General features: G+C 36.6%; 1 protein-coding gene and 1 pseudogene across 1 annotated transcript; one reads left to right on the top strand and one right to left on the bottom strand.

Annotated features, from left to right (window-relative positions):
* Positions 1-378: 378 nt before the first annotated feature.
* Positions 379-1,696, top strand: LOC103342743 (peroxidase RIP1-like). The gene is made up of 3 exons (XM_008246417.2): positions 379-632; positions 749-943; positions 1,141-1,696. Exons 1-3 carry the CDS (start codon positions 414-416, stop codon positions 1,693-1,695), a joined length of 969 nt encoding a protein of 322 aa, XP_008244639.2. The 5' UTR covers positions 379-413; the 3' UTR covers position 1,696.
* A 1,750-nt stretch (positions 1,697-3,446) lies between these two features.
* On the bottom strand, positions 3,447-4,239 carry LOC103343814 (biogenesis of lysosome-related organelles complex 1 subunit 1 pseudogene; annotated as a pseudogene).
* Between the last annotated feature and the right edge of the window lie 10,656 nt (positions 4,240-14,895).

The raw sequence follows: 14,895 nt of genomic DNA, 5'->3' as shown, positions 1-14,895 counted from the left end.
GCCCTTAATCTTCTGATCATCAGCTTGATGTACTCTCTATCAGCAAGTGCTGACTACTCTTTTTTGGTCAAATATTTGTTAATCAATCTTAATTATTCACTAATTAGTTCAGTATTAAAAGAGGTGTGGTATGTTTGCCTTAGCTTCTACATCTCTTGGCTCAGACGAAAAGACAGAGAAGAGGATTTAACGCTCCAAATTACGTGGAACAGGTCTATGCAATCATCAAATCATACTAGGCACCAAAAATTACTCGTATTAGAATTGGTCTATACATCCAATTTAACAAGCTTTCTATTATAATTGGAAATAACAAGTGGGCAACGCAAATTTTATATATATATATAAGCACTCAAACTCCTTGATCTTCACCATCACTATTCACCAATTCGACAAGATCAAAACCTTCTGCCATGGCTGCTCTTCGATCTTTTCTTGTGATCATCTGTTTTGTAGTGGTAGCTGCCACTAGTATGATGCCAACATCTGCAAAACTAAGTTCTGGTTTCTACAACAAAGTGTGCCCTGAGGCACTGCCAGCTATCAGAAAAGTCGTCAAACAGGCCATCAGCCATGAGCCACGCATCGGAGCCTCTCTACTTCGCCTTCATTTCCATGACTGCTTTGTTAATGTAATTAAGCTTGTATTGATTGTGCATGCATATAGTGCACTTGAAATAGTTGTTCATGTAAATGATCAGTTCTAAATTTTTTTTCCTGATATGTGTTCATGGTTGAATTGATACAGGGTTGCGATGGATCAGTTCTGCTTGATGATACTGCCAACTTCATCGGTGAGAAGACCGCCTTCCCAAATCTGAATTCGATCCGGGGATTCAACGTGATCGATGATATCAAAAAAGCTGTCGACAAAGCTTGCTACAAGAGTGTGGTCTCATGTGCAGATATATTAGCTGTTGCAGCTCGTGATTCTGTATCCATTGTGAGTATATACATGTTTGCTAATATTGCTAGGTTCATCAGATGTGTTCACCAAATATTGTCCCAGTATACGTTCCAATTTCATACTAAACCCTAATATTCATCTGGCGGACAAATTTGGTGATGCTGACAGTACTCATTTTCTTTAGACATGGAATGAAATGTTTTTATTAATGAAATTTTGTGTTTGTGTTTTAGTTGGGAGGACCTGATTACGAAGTACAATTAGGAAGAAGGGATGCAAGAAATGCAAGCGTGAACGATGCAAACAGAAATCTTCCACCCCCATTATTCAGCTTCTCACAGCTTCTCTCCAACTTCCAAGCTCATGGACTTAACCTGAAAGACTTGGTTGTGCTCTCAGCTGCCCACACCATTGGACTTGCTCGGTGCACCACCTTCCGTGCCAGGATTTACAATGATACCAACATAGACCCCAAGTTCGCAGCCTCTGCAAAATACAATTGTCCAACCACTGGAGGAGATAACAACACAAGGCCACTAGATTCAACTACAAGGCGATTCGATAACGTCTACTTTAAGGCTTTGTTACAACAAAAGGGTCTCCTCCATTCTGATCAAGAGCTCTATAAAAATAATGGTACAGATAGTGATAAGCTGGTGCTGAAGTACAGCAGGAACTCGGAATCTTTTGCAAAAGACTTTGCAAATTCTATGATCAACATGGGCAACATCAAGCCTCTCACTGGGAATAATGGAGAAGTAAGAGTCAACTGCCGGAAAATCAATTAGAATCGAATTTTTGATTCTATATGCTTGATAGACATTGTGACCATTTCCTAAAAGTTTAAGCTTTTAGGATTTAGTGATTATCCAACTTGTGCCGGAGCTTGGTTTGGAGGAGTTTAGGGTACGAATCCCCCAGTTTTCTTTCCTCACTTTTTGGTTGGTGTGCGAGGTGCACGGGTTTGGTTTGCATCTATATGTTTCTCTCTAGTTTGTATTTTTTTTTTTTTGGTCATTCCAAGCGTAGAAAGAAACTGCGTGTGAGAAACGGTGTTAACTTGATATACATTTGTTGGCCTATTCTGTAACAATTAAAGTTTTTGAAGTCCATTGACATGATTTGATGTTCATGATCATGGCTAAGTGTAATCTGTTATGTTGTTATGTACCCAAAAAATGAACTATCTTATTTAATAATAAAGATTTTCTTTGACATTATATTGCAAGACATGGCATACTTCTTGTCGTCCAAGTTTTTTTTCCCCAAATGTTTGATATCTTTGTTGAGGTGGTACCTGGTACTTGTTTGATATTGTCAAATTCGCATTGTCTTATGTAACGCTATGTATTTTTCATTTGACATATGGCAAGTTCCTTTCTAAAGTTTGCCGACTCAATTAATTAATTAATTAGCAGAGTATGTTATATATAAGCCAACTGTATTGACTTTAATTTTCCTTTTCAAAATGCTAAAGCAGCTTTGCTTACCACCCTAATCCGTGTCATCTCTTTAATTATGAAACCATTTTAATATCCACCGTTCATGTCTTGCGTTGCAAGGCATTGCGATCGGGAAACCCCCTGCTTAATTTTAAACACAGATGCTTAAACCCACATTGGTGTTTGTTTTTATCTCTATTTGATTATAGTTTTCTGTTCTTACATTAACAAAACACAGCTGCTTACAAAGACTTTGGTGTCTGTTTTGGGGGAAGTAAGATAAATGCAGAACCCAAAGTCGTTCCTCCAGCACACAATCTGCAAAAAAAATGATAGTTCTCTCCACGACCATAACCAAGTTGCAGCACTGAAGTAGAAAACAAGTAAATGGTTAGGTGGCCGACTCTATTCTTAAGATTAATTTTTAATGAAATCCAGGTTAACAATCACCGTTCAGACCAAGTCTTACTGGGAAGTCAACGGTGAAACAGAGGATTAGTACTAGATTAGAATACAAATCCCATCTAATTAAACCCTTTTCAGAATTAGCTGATGTAATGTGCTATTGGTTAGTCCACCCTAACCCTAATCCCTAAGATGTTGACACTCAACTCAGAGTCAGCCAAAAGCCAACCTGAGTTTTCTGTTTTCTGATACAAGTTGCTGCGTTTTGCATTTGACATTTTCCTTCTTCATCTCTTCATGTGACCTCTTCAAAATACAATTGTCATTTGATTTCTAGTTAAATTTTGGAAAGGCCATTACAATGTCAATTGTGACCAAAGTAAAGCAAGGGAGATATATACTTGCCTCCCTCTCATTCATAAAGAGGGATGCTAGGGACAGTTCACCCAGCACCTACCTGAGTGACTATCAATCGTTGATACATTATAACAGCCGTGTTGGCAGCCTTGTCCTAATTTCCCTAATAAATCCTACTAAATTCAGTTAGTTTTCAAGCAGATTTGCACATTGTGAAAAGTGAAATACCATATGGGACAAAAAGAAGCAAGGTTTATTATTCTATATTTGAGATGCTTCACAAATTATAGAGAAGATAATCAGAAATTACATGGAAATTGGTGAAGATTAACACCTTGCTGCTTGATCATGCTTGGTGAATGTTGTGAATAGCTGCAGTGATACTCTTACAATCAAACTCCATGATCTTCATCCAATTCTCAAAATCTCTAATTTCCTGCCGCACAAAGAAGAAAAACCCCATCTTTAAAAACCAACATTAATTAAATTTACAAAAGAAAAACTGAAAATCACCGAAAATGCATAATTGAAATTCTATCCACCTTAATGGCGGAGTTCATAGAATGAGTGACAGAGAGCCATTGATCGGTCTGTTTGGTGAAGCGAGTGATGGTGGTGGTCAAGGCCCTAATTTCATACTCAATTAGCTTCTCGCTCACAAACGACTCTTGAATGCTGCCGCTTCACTGCGTCCACCATCAGCTCCGCCAAGCCTCCGCCTTCTTAATCTCATCCTTCTTCGCCTTCTCTCGATACAACCAATCGCCTCTCATTACTCTTAATCACTCAATTAATTTCTCACTAATCCAATTTCAACAATCGCCTGCTTCACTTTAAAGTTAAGCAGTTTAAGGTGTTTGGTAAAATAAAATATCCTCGATTATTTTAAAAGCAAGGCCTTTTGACAAAGAGCTTTTAAAAGCAGGCTCAAGGTTACTTTTCAAAGCTACTTTCAAAAGAAGCAAAGATAAACCTTTAATGAATTTTTTTAATTTCCAAAATACCCGCATTCATTTTAAGAAATGACACCACCTCCACTTCCACATCTAACTCCACCATTTGCACCACCACATTCACTACCTCCACAACCACCGTCATTGCCACCACTACCACCACCATCATTGCCATCACTACCACCACTACCACCTCCTCCACCTCCACCTCCACCACCTCCATAACCACCTCCACAACCACCGCCACTGCCACCACTACCACCACCACCACCACCACATCCTTCTCCTCATCCTCCGCCACCACCACCACAACCACCACCTCCTCCACCACCACCATCACCACCACCAGCAGCACTACCACCACAACCACCTCGTCCTCCAAAACCTCCACACATCCACCACCATCTCCACAACCAACACCACCACCACCACCATGCTGCCATTACCACCACCATGTTGTCACTACTACCACCACCACCACCTCCACAACCATCATCCTCACCTCCACCACTACCACAACCACCAACTCCACCTTCATCACCACCACCATCTCCACTCCATCACTACCACTACCACCACATGATTAGTACATAACATTTTTAACATCATGTCTATTTTAGTTATTATTCACAGTTACAACAATTTTATATTAAACTTTACCAAACGGTTTTGACACTGCTTTTTATACTAACAACACTTTAAAAATATTGTTTACCAAACATGGAGTTGCTTTATTTTACAGCTAATTATTTTCAAAGCACAACAAAAACAACTTTTTAAAAAGTGACAGCAATCCCAAATTGGGCCTTTAACCACTAATTTGTTTGTTAAGGGTTAGTTGCATGACGTACTTTTGCTCAAAAATGATTTTGTTAGAAGCGCTTTTGTAAAAAGAACCTTGAAATTTTTGGTAGGGTTTAGGCCAGCCCAACATTATCATGGGCTAAGAAAATAGAAAGTACTAATTGCAGCCCATTGTTTTGGGTTGGGTTGAGGCGCAAATTGCACTTGCCTTTGTTGTTTGTTATTAGTTGAAGGTCAATAAGGTATGATAAATACGATTAGGAAAGGGCAGCATTAAATTTAAGTATATATATATATATATATATATTTGCTTTACTTTTATTTTTTTTATTTTTTTTATCAATATAGTGCTTGGTAGCTAATTCATTGGGTAGCTACAACATCAAAACAAGCTCTAGTCTATATTGACCCGAAAAAGAAAATGACGCAAAGAATTGCCATGTTTGCTTGTAAAATCTCAATTCATTTTTTTAAACACGTTTGATACACGTTTACTAGGGGCGGGCATATGACCCGAAAAATCGGAAAATCGAACCGCACTAGAAGGAAAAAAGGGGGAAACTGAGTTGACTAAAAATCAACACAATTGGATCAACCGGACCGGACCAAAACCGATTCTCGTTTCGGTTTTACATAAGACAAAACCGGACCGGTCCAGATTTAATATATATTATATAATATAAAATATAAAATATTATTTTATTAGGCGAGTTCTATTTTGTTAGAATAGAATCTGCCATATCTGATTAAATGTAAACAAACCCTTTTAGTTTAAGCGAATTAGGTTTTCCCTCACCCTGCTCTCTCTCTCTCTCTCTCTCCTTCTATTCTCTCAGATGCAGATCTCACCACTATCGCATGCAGCTCAAGTAACTCCCAAGATATCGCCAAGTCTGTCTCAGTATATATGTATTTATATTGCCCAAGAGCTCAAAGAGCCTCAAATTTCAGTTCTGTAGCAGAAGCAGTTGTAACTCTCTCTCTCTCTCTCTCTCTCTCTCTCTCTATGAAGATATGATCATGAATGAATATGTATATGCTTAGTTTAACTGTAAATGTTGATGAAAAGATGAAGTTTTGAACTTGAGGTGGTTGATTAAAAATCAAAAGTCTGTTGTACATGGATCACTCCGTTTCGGCTTTTTTTTTCTTCTCTCTATCGGATTTTTGATTGGGTAGATCCGGTAAAGGTCCACACCTTCACTTTCAGTTCTATTAGTCTTGCCTACTTGAACAATCTTTATAGACATTCATTGATCAAAGCTATTAAATTTGTGTTGTAATTTGTAAATCAAAGAACTCAGCTGCCTAGTTACAAGTATAGTCTGAAATATCGATAATATCGATGATATTTTGATTTTTTCGAATCACGGATATTTCGGAACATATCCATGTGCATATCGTATAAATATCGACAATATCGACGATAATATTGAAAAATATTGATATCGATAATTTCGCCCACCACTTCAGCAATATTTTATCAAAATATCGGTGTAATATCGCTAAAATATCAAAAATATCGATGTAAAGGAAAAAAAAAAAGGAAAAAGAAGAAGAAAAAAAGGGAACAAAGGGAGGAAAAAAAACACAAAGGGGGATTTGAACCCCTCCCATTTTACTCCTCCAACACCTTAACCACTATATATCACTTATGTTTTAGTGATAATATGCTAAAATATTTATATTTATATGAGTGACATGTTAACAATTATATGCAAAACTATTTTGGGGATTTATCATTTGATAAATACTCTTCACAATACACTTACTCTACACATAGAGATGATGAATATATTGAAAAATTTGAACCTCATAGGAATTCAATGTGGTACTAAGTCACTCATGTATCTTATCATGCAATGTATAAAGTGTAAAATATTGTAGTAAATCATTATATATAAATGATTATGGTGTGTTTAATCTTTTTTTCATTAATTACTACATATTTTCTACACTCACAGTGTTTGCCAACTCGCTGTATAATCAACTTAAATCAGTTAAATCCATCATGTAATGCATTTCCTTCTAATTTTTTTATAAACTAATAGATAATTGACTAAATAAACATTCTCCAAAGTTTCAATAAAAATTTCCAAGTTTTTCTTACAATTTCTGTGGTTTTTATTCAATTTTTATCGATATCGATAATATCCCGATATTTCCATAGAAATTTCCATGTTTTTGGACTACCGATATTTTCGATATCATCGATATTTTAGACCATGGTTACAAGTCACTGGTATCTTTCATCTGGATCATGCTTGTTTATGGGTTCTTCTAAAGGTTTTTTATCCAACTTGTCATCAGCCTACACCACAACAAAGAAGCGCTTCAAGGCGCTCATCTTATTCCTGAGTTTTAATGTTAAAGCCTGACTTATGCATCCATTTAAACGCCTGGGATCTCAATGTGTATTCTTTACTACATATGTTTTGATAATTCTCTATCATGTACTATTTTTTGTCCCTTTTTAGATGAGGTAATGTTTTTCATTTATGCCAAAATACCTTTAAAAGTTCTTAGTCTGTCATGTTATTTTGAAGGAATAGAATATGCTTGATATCTTGTTTAGTTTTTTAAATTACTGACTTTCCCTCATTAATTTCCTGTTATATGTTTGTTATTACTTGTTGGATAGACAATTATCAATGACTGATTAAAACAATTATATAAACAGAATTTATAACAAACTGAACACGAATACAAGTATATGAACAATAAATAAAACTGACTTGAATTTGAGATAGAGGCTTGCATGATTTGATGCAATGTCCTAAAGACAGTAATTTCACCCCTTCTCGGTGCTTGAAGTTCTACAGGTGACTGCCTCCCGTGATTCAACTATCGTATTCTAAGCCCTAGCACTCGGACTTAGAATCTGGCGAACGTTGTTTGTTTTCCTCTCAGACAATATGAAATGCTTGTAGAATGCTTTTTCTTTTTTTGAACGTATGAGGCCTTATTTGATTTAAATAAACTTCTGAAACCTTATCAGAAGAGTCACAACTGTTAGAAAACAGTTAATAAAACTAATCCGAATTAATAAAAAATTATTAATTCGAAACCAAAAAATAATTTTAAATCTGAAAGTGCCCCAAGGCCCAAGGCCCATCTTTTTGACTATTAAATATTATATATTTTTATATAATATTCAAAGCCCAAATCGATTTTGAAGCCCAAATTGCTTCCACTTGGCCTACTTCCATTTACTAAGTGTGGCACTTCCACACTTATAAGGACCTCACTCTTTCTACTTTCTATCAATGTGGGACAAAGGTTCTTGAATTTAATTCAAACTTCCAACAATACCCCACATTTGAATCGAAATTCTAGACCCCACATTTGAAATGTGATACTTTTACTGCTAAATGTATGTAATGCATTTGAGAGGAAACAGATGTTATATACATCAGGAAAAGTGTCTTTTGGACTTGAACTTACCCTAGTGAAAACATATCGGATTTACTTGATGACGCAGTGGATATAGTTGATCTTGAACTGTTCACCGTTATTGTAAACCTAGACAATATGTCTCACACATATAACATCTTAACAAACGTTAGTTCATACGTTTTTGTTCATTTTGGTCCTGAACATATCCCAGGTTTCATGAGAGCTTTAGAGAACTTAGCCTTTTAATTTTCCGTTCTCATAAATGCGACCCCACATTTACTCCCATATAGGTGACACCAATTAAGAGTTTTCTGCCTAAACTCCTCTTAATAAGATATTAGTGTCATTAAATGCAAAGCATAACCTTCACATCAACAGACAACACACTAATCATCATAGGAATGAGTTAAATTGTGTGTTCAACTTTTGAATCTTACCCAACCAGTTTGCCTATTGAACCTAGACCATGGGATCTCCAATCAACTAGGTTAGGTTTCCGTCAGGTTTGATTCATTGGATTGGCTTCAATCCCATTCCCCTCGATGTAAATTTTATTTGCTCTCTTGGTAGGCCTTTTGTCAAAGGATCTGCAATATTTTCCTTTGACTTCACATAGTCAATGGACATAATTCCATTTGAGAGCAATTGTCTAATTGTATTATGCCTACGCCTGATATGTCTTGACTTTCCATTGTATACACCACTCTTGGCTCTTGCTTGTGCTGCCATACTATCACAATGTATACAAATTGCTGTCACAGGCTTAGGCCACATTGGAATGTCCTCTAGGAAGTTTCTCAGCCATTCTGCTTCTTCAGCAGCTTTATCTAAGGCTACAAACTCTGATTCCATTGTAGAGCGTGCTATACACGTCTGTTTAGAGGATTTCCAAGATACTGCAGCTCCACCTAATGTAAATACATATCCACTAGTTGATTTGGTTTCTGTACTGTCAGAAATCCAATTTGCATCACTATAGCCTTCTAGAACTGGTGGATATCTAGTGTAGTGCAATCCATAGTCTTGGGTGTATTTCAAATATCTTAGCACCTTGATTAGTGCCTCCCAATGATCATGTCCAGGATTGCTTGTGTATCTACTAAGCCTGCTTACTGAATAAGCTAAGTCTGGCCTAGTAGAATTCATTAAATACATTAGGCTCCCAATTACTTGGGAATACTCCAATTGGGAAATTGCATCTCCACTATTCTTTTTTAACTTGCAGTTTACATCAAAAGGAGTCACAGCAGGTTTGCAGTCAAATTGACCAAACTTTCTTAAAAATTTTTCTGCATAATGGGATTGAGTAAGAATATACCCATCATTATTTCTTTTGATTTGAATTCCCAATATGACATCAGCTTGACCTAAGTCTTTCATGTCAAAACTTGAATTCAACATCTTCTTTGTAGAATTTATCGCATCCTTACTTGTTCCCATTATGAGCATGTCATCAACATATAAACATACAAGAACACAAGAATTCTTATTGTTTTTTATGTAAACACACTTGTCACATTCATTGATCTTAAATCCGTGTGACATCATTGTATGATCAAACTTTTGATGCCATTGTTTTGGTGCTTGTTTAAGTCCATATAAAGACTTAACAAGTTTACAGACTTTAGTTTCTTGACCTTTTACCACAAAACCTTCTGGTTGTTCCATGTATATTTCTTCATCTAATTCCCCATTCAAGAAAGCTGTTTTTACATCCATTTGATGTATATCCATATTGTGTATTGCAGCTATAGCAATTAACATCCTTATAGATGTAATTCTTGATACTGGAGAATAAGTGTCGAAATAATCCAACCCTTCTTTTGCCGATACCCTTTAGCAACTAAACGTGCCTTGTATTTATCAATAGTACCATCGGCTTTTAGCTTTCTTTTAAAAATCCATTTATATCCAATTGGTTTGTTACCAGGTGGCAAATCAACCAATTCCCACGTATGGTTCTGCATAATGGATTCTACTTCGCTATTAACAGCTTCCTTCCATAAATGGAGCCTCAGGTGAAGCCATAGCTTCCTTATAAGTTTGTGGTTCTTCTTCAATCAGGAAACTTACAAAATCTGGTCCAAAACTTTTTGGTGTTTTAGTCCTTTTCCTCTTCTAGGTTCCACTTCCTTTTCTTGGACACCTGAAGAGGATGGTTCATCAGGATTTCCATCATGTACTTTCCTTTTGTTTGAACTGACCTCTTTTCTTTATAAGGAAAAATTTCCTCAAAGAAATCAGCATCAACAGATTCTATAATTGTGTTAACATGTATATCAGAAATATCAGATTTAATAACTAAAAATCTATATGCAGCACTTGTGTTAGCAAAACCTATGAAAACACAATCAATAGTTTTAGGTCCAAGTTTTACCCTTTTTGGTAAGGGTACTTGTACTTTAGCTAGGCAACCCCACACTTTCAGTGTCTTGTATGTAGGAATCCGTTCTTTCCACATTTCATAAGGAGATTGTTTACTCTTCTTATGTGGAATTCTGTTCAAGATGTGATTTGCAGTAAGTAAGGCTTCACCCCACAGATTGTGTGGAAGCCCAGAACTATTCAACATGGAATTTATCATATCCTTGAAAGTTCTATTTTTCCTTTCTGCTACACCGTTTTGTTGCGGTGTATATGGTGCAGTGGTTTGATGTATAATTCCATGAGTTGCACAAAAATCAGAAAATGCAGTGGACTCATATTCTCCACCTCTATCTGATCTAAGTACTTTCACTTTCCTATCAAGTTGATTCTCAACTTCGCCTTGTATGTCTTAAACATCTGTAAGGCTTCATCCTTGCTATGTATTAAGTATACATAACAATACTTACTGCAATCATCTATAAAGGTTATATAATAATTTTTCCCACCACGAGTTGGTGTAGATTTAAAGTCACAAAGGTCACTATGAATTAATCCAAGTAATTCATTTGATCTTCCTTGAACAGATTTAAAGGTTTGCCTAGAAAACTTGGATTCTGTACAAGTTTCACACTTATTATCAAAGTCAATATCAATTTTAGGCAATAAACCTAGATGCATCATTCTATGCATAGATCGATAATTTACATGACCTAATCTAGCATGCCAAATATTAGAAGACTCAGCAAAGTAAACGGAAACCTTATTTATATTATTATTAAAAGCATCATTGCCAGTTACATTGAGTTTGAACAAACCATCAGCAAGGTAACCCTTTCCTACAAACAGCCCTCCTTTGGTTAGGATGAACTTGTCAGATTCAAATACAAGTTTGAAACCCTTCTTACTAAGAATAGGCCCAGACACTAAGTTCTTCCTAATTTCAGGAACATGCAGCACATCCAAAAGGGTTAAAACCTTCCCAGTGAACTTCAAGAAGACACTGCGCTTTGCCTTCAACTGCAGATGCAGAGGCATTTCCATGTCTGATTTCTCACCACTGAATTCTGTTCGTAATCGGTGAACAGATTTCACCACAAATGTGCCTAGTAGCACTGTATCAACCCACAGGTCCTTAGTGTCGAAACCAGATTGGTTTCGACACTACACCTAAAATGTTCATTGACTTCATCACATTGGCTTGAGGATTGGTTGGATTTTGATCTCTTCGGTGGCGGCAATCTTGTGCTTTATGCCCTGGTTTTCCACATACCCAGCAAGCACCTTTGATTTTCTTGAAATCCTTGCCTTTTGGTGCATGAGTTTTGCCATAGTTCTTTGCAACTTTCTTGCCCTTGTTATTCTGGAATTTTGGCTTTGATGTCTCAACGACATTGGCTTTGGCTTCCATGACAGGCACTTCACCCTTGTCACCTTTCCTGTGATCCTCCTCAACTCGAAGCCTCAAAATCAGATCCTCCATAGACATCTCTCTGCGCTTGTGCTTCAAATAAATTTTGAAGTCTTTCCATGATGGAGGCAGTTTCTCTATGATTGCTCCAACCTGGAAGTGTTCATTAATAGAGCACCCCTCTGCAAGCAAATCATGGATCAGAATTTGAAGTTCTTCAACCTGTTTAATAACAGTCTTCGAATCAACCATGGCATACTTGAGAAATTTGCCAATCACGAACTTTTTGGCACCAGCATCTTCTGTTTTGTATTTTTTCTCAAGTAATTCCCAAACTTCCTTTGCAGAATTGTATGACGAATAAATGTCATACAGAGTATCATCAAGCTTTATTAAGGATGTAGTTTCTGCACAGAAATCGATGTTTCAAGCCTCAATGGTCATCATCGCTTTCCTTAGACATTGGATTTTCTCCTGATTTGGGAGCCTCCTCTCGACAACATGTGCGATTCATGGTTGTGAGATAAAACAAGCATCTTCACCATCTCTTGAAGTCAATTCCTTGAACTTCTCAGGCTTCTCGTCATGAGGATTCTTAGTCACCCCGTGCTCACAGTCACTGATGATTGTGAATCCATATTACTGTCTTTAGATTGTTGGATAGACAATTATCAATGACTGATTAAAACAATTATATAAACAGAATTTATAACAAATCTGTAATACGAATACAGTATATGAACAATAAATAAAACTGACTTGAATTTGAGATAGAGGCTTGCAGATTTGATGCAATGTCCTAAAGACAGTAATTTCACCCCTTCTCGGTGCTTGAAGTTCTACAGGTGACTGCCTCCCAGGATTCAACTATCTGTATTCTAAGCCCTAGCACTCGGACTTAGAATCTGGCGAACGTTGTTTGTTTTCCTCTCAGACAATATGAAATGCTTGTAGAATGCTTTTTCTTTTTTTTTTTGAACGTATGAGGCCTTATTTGATTTAAATAAACTTCTGAAACCTTATCAGAAGAGTCACAACTGTTAGAAATCAGTTAATAAAACTAATCCGAATTAATAAAAAATTATTAATTCGAAACCAAAAAATAATTTTAAATCTGAAAGTGCCCCAAGGCCCAAGGCCCATCTTTTTGACTATTAAATATTATATATTTTTATATAATATTCAAAGCCCAAATCGATTTTGAAGCCCAAATTGCTTCCACTTGGCCTACTTCCATTTACTAAGTGTGGCACTTCCACACTTATAAGGACCTCACTCTTTCTACTTTCTATCAATGTGGGACAAAGGTTCTTGAATTTAATTCAAACTTCCAACATTACTTTGGAGGCTTAATGCTTGCAATCTTACAGGTACCCCGAAAGATATCTCGTAGTCCAAGAAGGTAATGATTTTTAGCAATTTTTTTTTAAAGTTTTGATCTGAATGAGTTTCACTCCATGTTCGTTCGAATCTATTTTAGGATCTCACCGCCATATAAATTTGCTTGTATTTGCCTACGTCCTTTCATCTTTATTGTATTTTATTTGTCGTGAATGCCTATAAATGTCTTATTCGTAATATGTTTACGTCTGAGCATTTTTCTATAGTTTCATTGGATACATGTTTATCTACGAAATTTGTGCTTACTACTTGTTTTTTAACTTAAAAAAATTCTCATGTTTCTATGGGACTGGTGGGTTGTTTGGTTTTAAAAGATCTGGTACTTGGCTTTAGCTTGTTCTGATGGCGGAGGGTGTTTTATGCAGATCTTTGAGGAGAAGAAGCAGTAGCAACAGCAAGAGCAGCAGCAGCAGTTCACCTCCTCATAAGCCATAGGTAAGCAGTTTAATAGTAGTATTGATAAATAATTAATTGCATTAATTGGATGGGTTTATCAGTTTATTAAAGCTGCTATGTTGAATCCATTGAGTCATGTATTTGTTTTTAGTTTGATGTGATTTAATGATGTATACTATCAATATATATATATATACACATATATATAGTTGCATGTTTGCCTAATGTTTTAATGTGTGTGTTTTTATTTGTAGATCTTACAATTTTACCGGCACCTACCAACTCAAGTCCTTCGTTCCAGTGATACTTTAATATGTGAAGCCTTCATTGGTGTTATGTTTTAATTTTTGGCTTATGTTTCAAATTTCAAATTTGGTTTGTAATTTAGTTATCAATTTTTCTATTGAGATATAATTCTTAAGATTGTATGTTTGGATTGGATGACCATGTTTTGTATTTGGAAGTTAAGATGGCATGTAGAAATTATTTTAGGCCAAATTTTTATAGGAATGTGAATAGGGTCTTATATGCTATACTAAAGCCCACAAAGAAACAAAGTAAACTGGCCCAAACCGGTTCAAATAAGAAAATCGGATCAGATTAGACAGTTCGGCTTGTTCTAGTTTTTCTTCTATTTTTTTTTAAAAAGGGACCGGATCGAATCGGATGAACAGTACCGGTTCTAGTTTGTTGCCTATTGCGAATCTCACGGCCTGGTGGTCTGGGCCGAGGGGATGTGCGTCAACACGTGATGTCCTTCTTTTGGTGGGGTGCAGTTGTGCGCGGGCGTGCCAACACGGTCTACCGTGCGTCGAGATGGTGATGAGGTTCGGGTAGAATATGGTTAAATGATGCCCCTGTTTCGCATTCGACTCTCAATCAAACGATTGTGGCCAAGAGAGGAACCGATCTTGGCCGTCAGGTTCACGGCCTGAGCTACAAGGCCGTTTTAGTGGTGGTGTTGGTGGCGGGTTTTAAGTAGTGCTCCGGCGCGTTACTCAGAGAGCGACGGTCGTATGATATATGGGGTGAGTGAGATGATAACAGAGATGGTGCTCC

Source organism: Prunus mume, linkage group LG1 (assembly GCF_029339155.1).
Source record: "Prunus mume cultivar Tortuosa linkage group LG1, ASM2933915v1, whole genome shotgun sequence".
NCBI lineage: Eukaryota > Viridiplantae > Streptophyta > Magnoliopsida > Rosales > Rosaceae > Prunus > Prunus mume.
The sequence above is the reverse complement of the archived record's forward strand: the minus strand, read 5'-3'. Positions and strand labels throughout refer to the sequence as shown.

What these genes read in the sequence shown, in the direction of transcription:
- LOC103342743 (XM_008246417.2), top strand. Translation starts at nt 414, where the DNA reads ATGGCTGCTCTTCGATCTTTTCTTGTGATCATCTGTTTTGTAGTGGTA. An exon ending in TCCATGACTGCTTTGTTAAT is followed by an intron (nt 633 to 748) that starts GTAATTAAGCTT and finishes GAATTGATACAG; the next exon opens with GGTTGCGATGGATCAGTTCT. An exon ending in CTCGTGATTCTGTATCCATT is followed by an intron (nt 944 to 1,140) that starts GTGAGTATATAC and finishes TTTGTGTTTTAG; the next exon opens with TTGGGAGGACCTGATTACGA.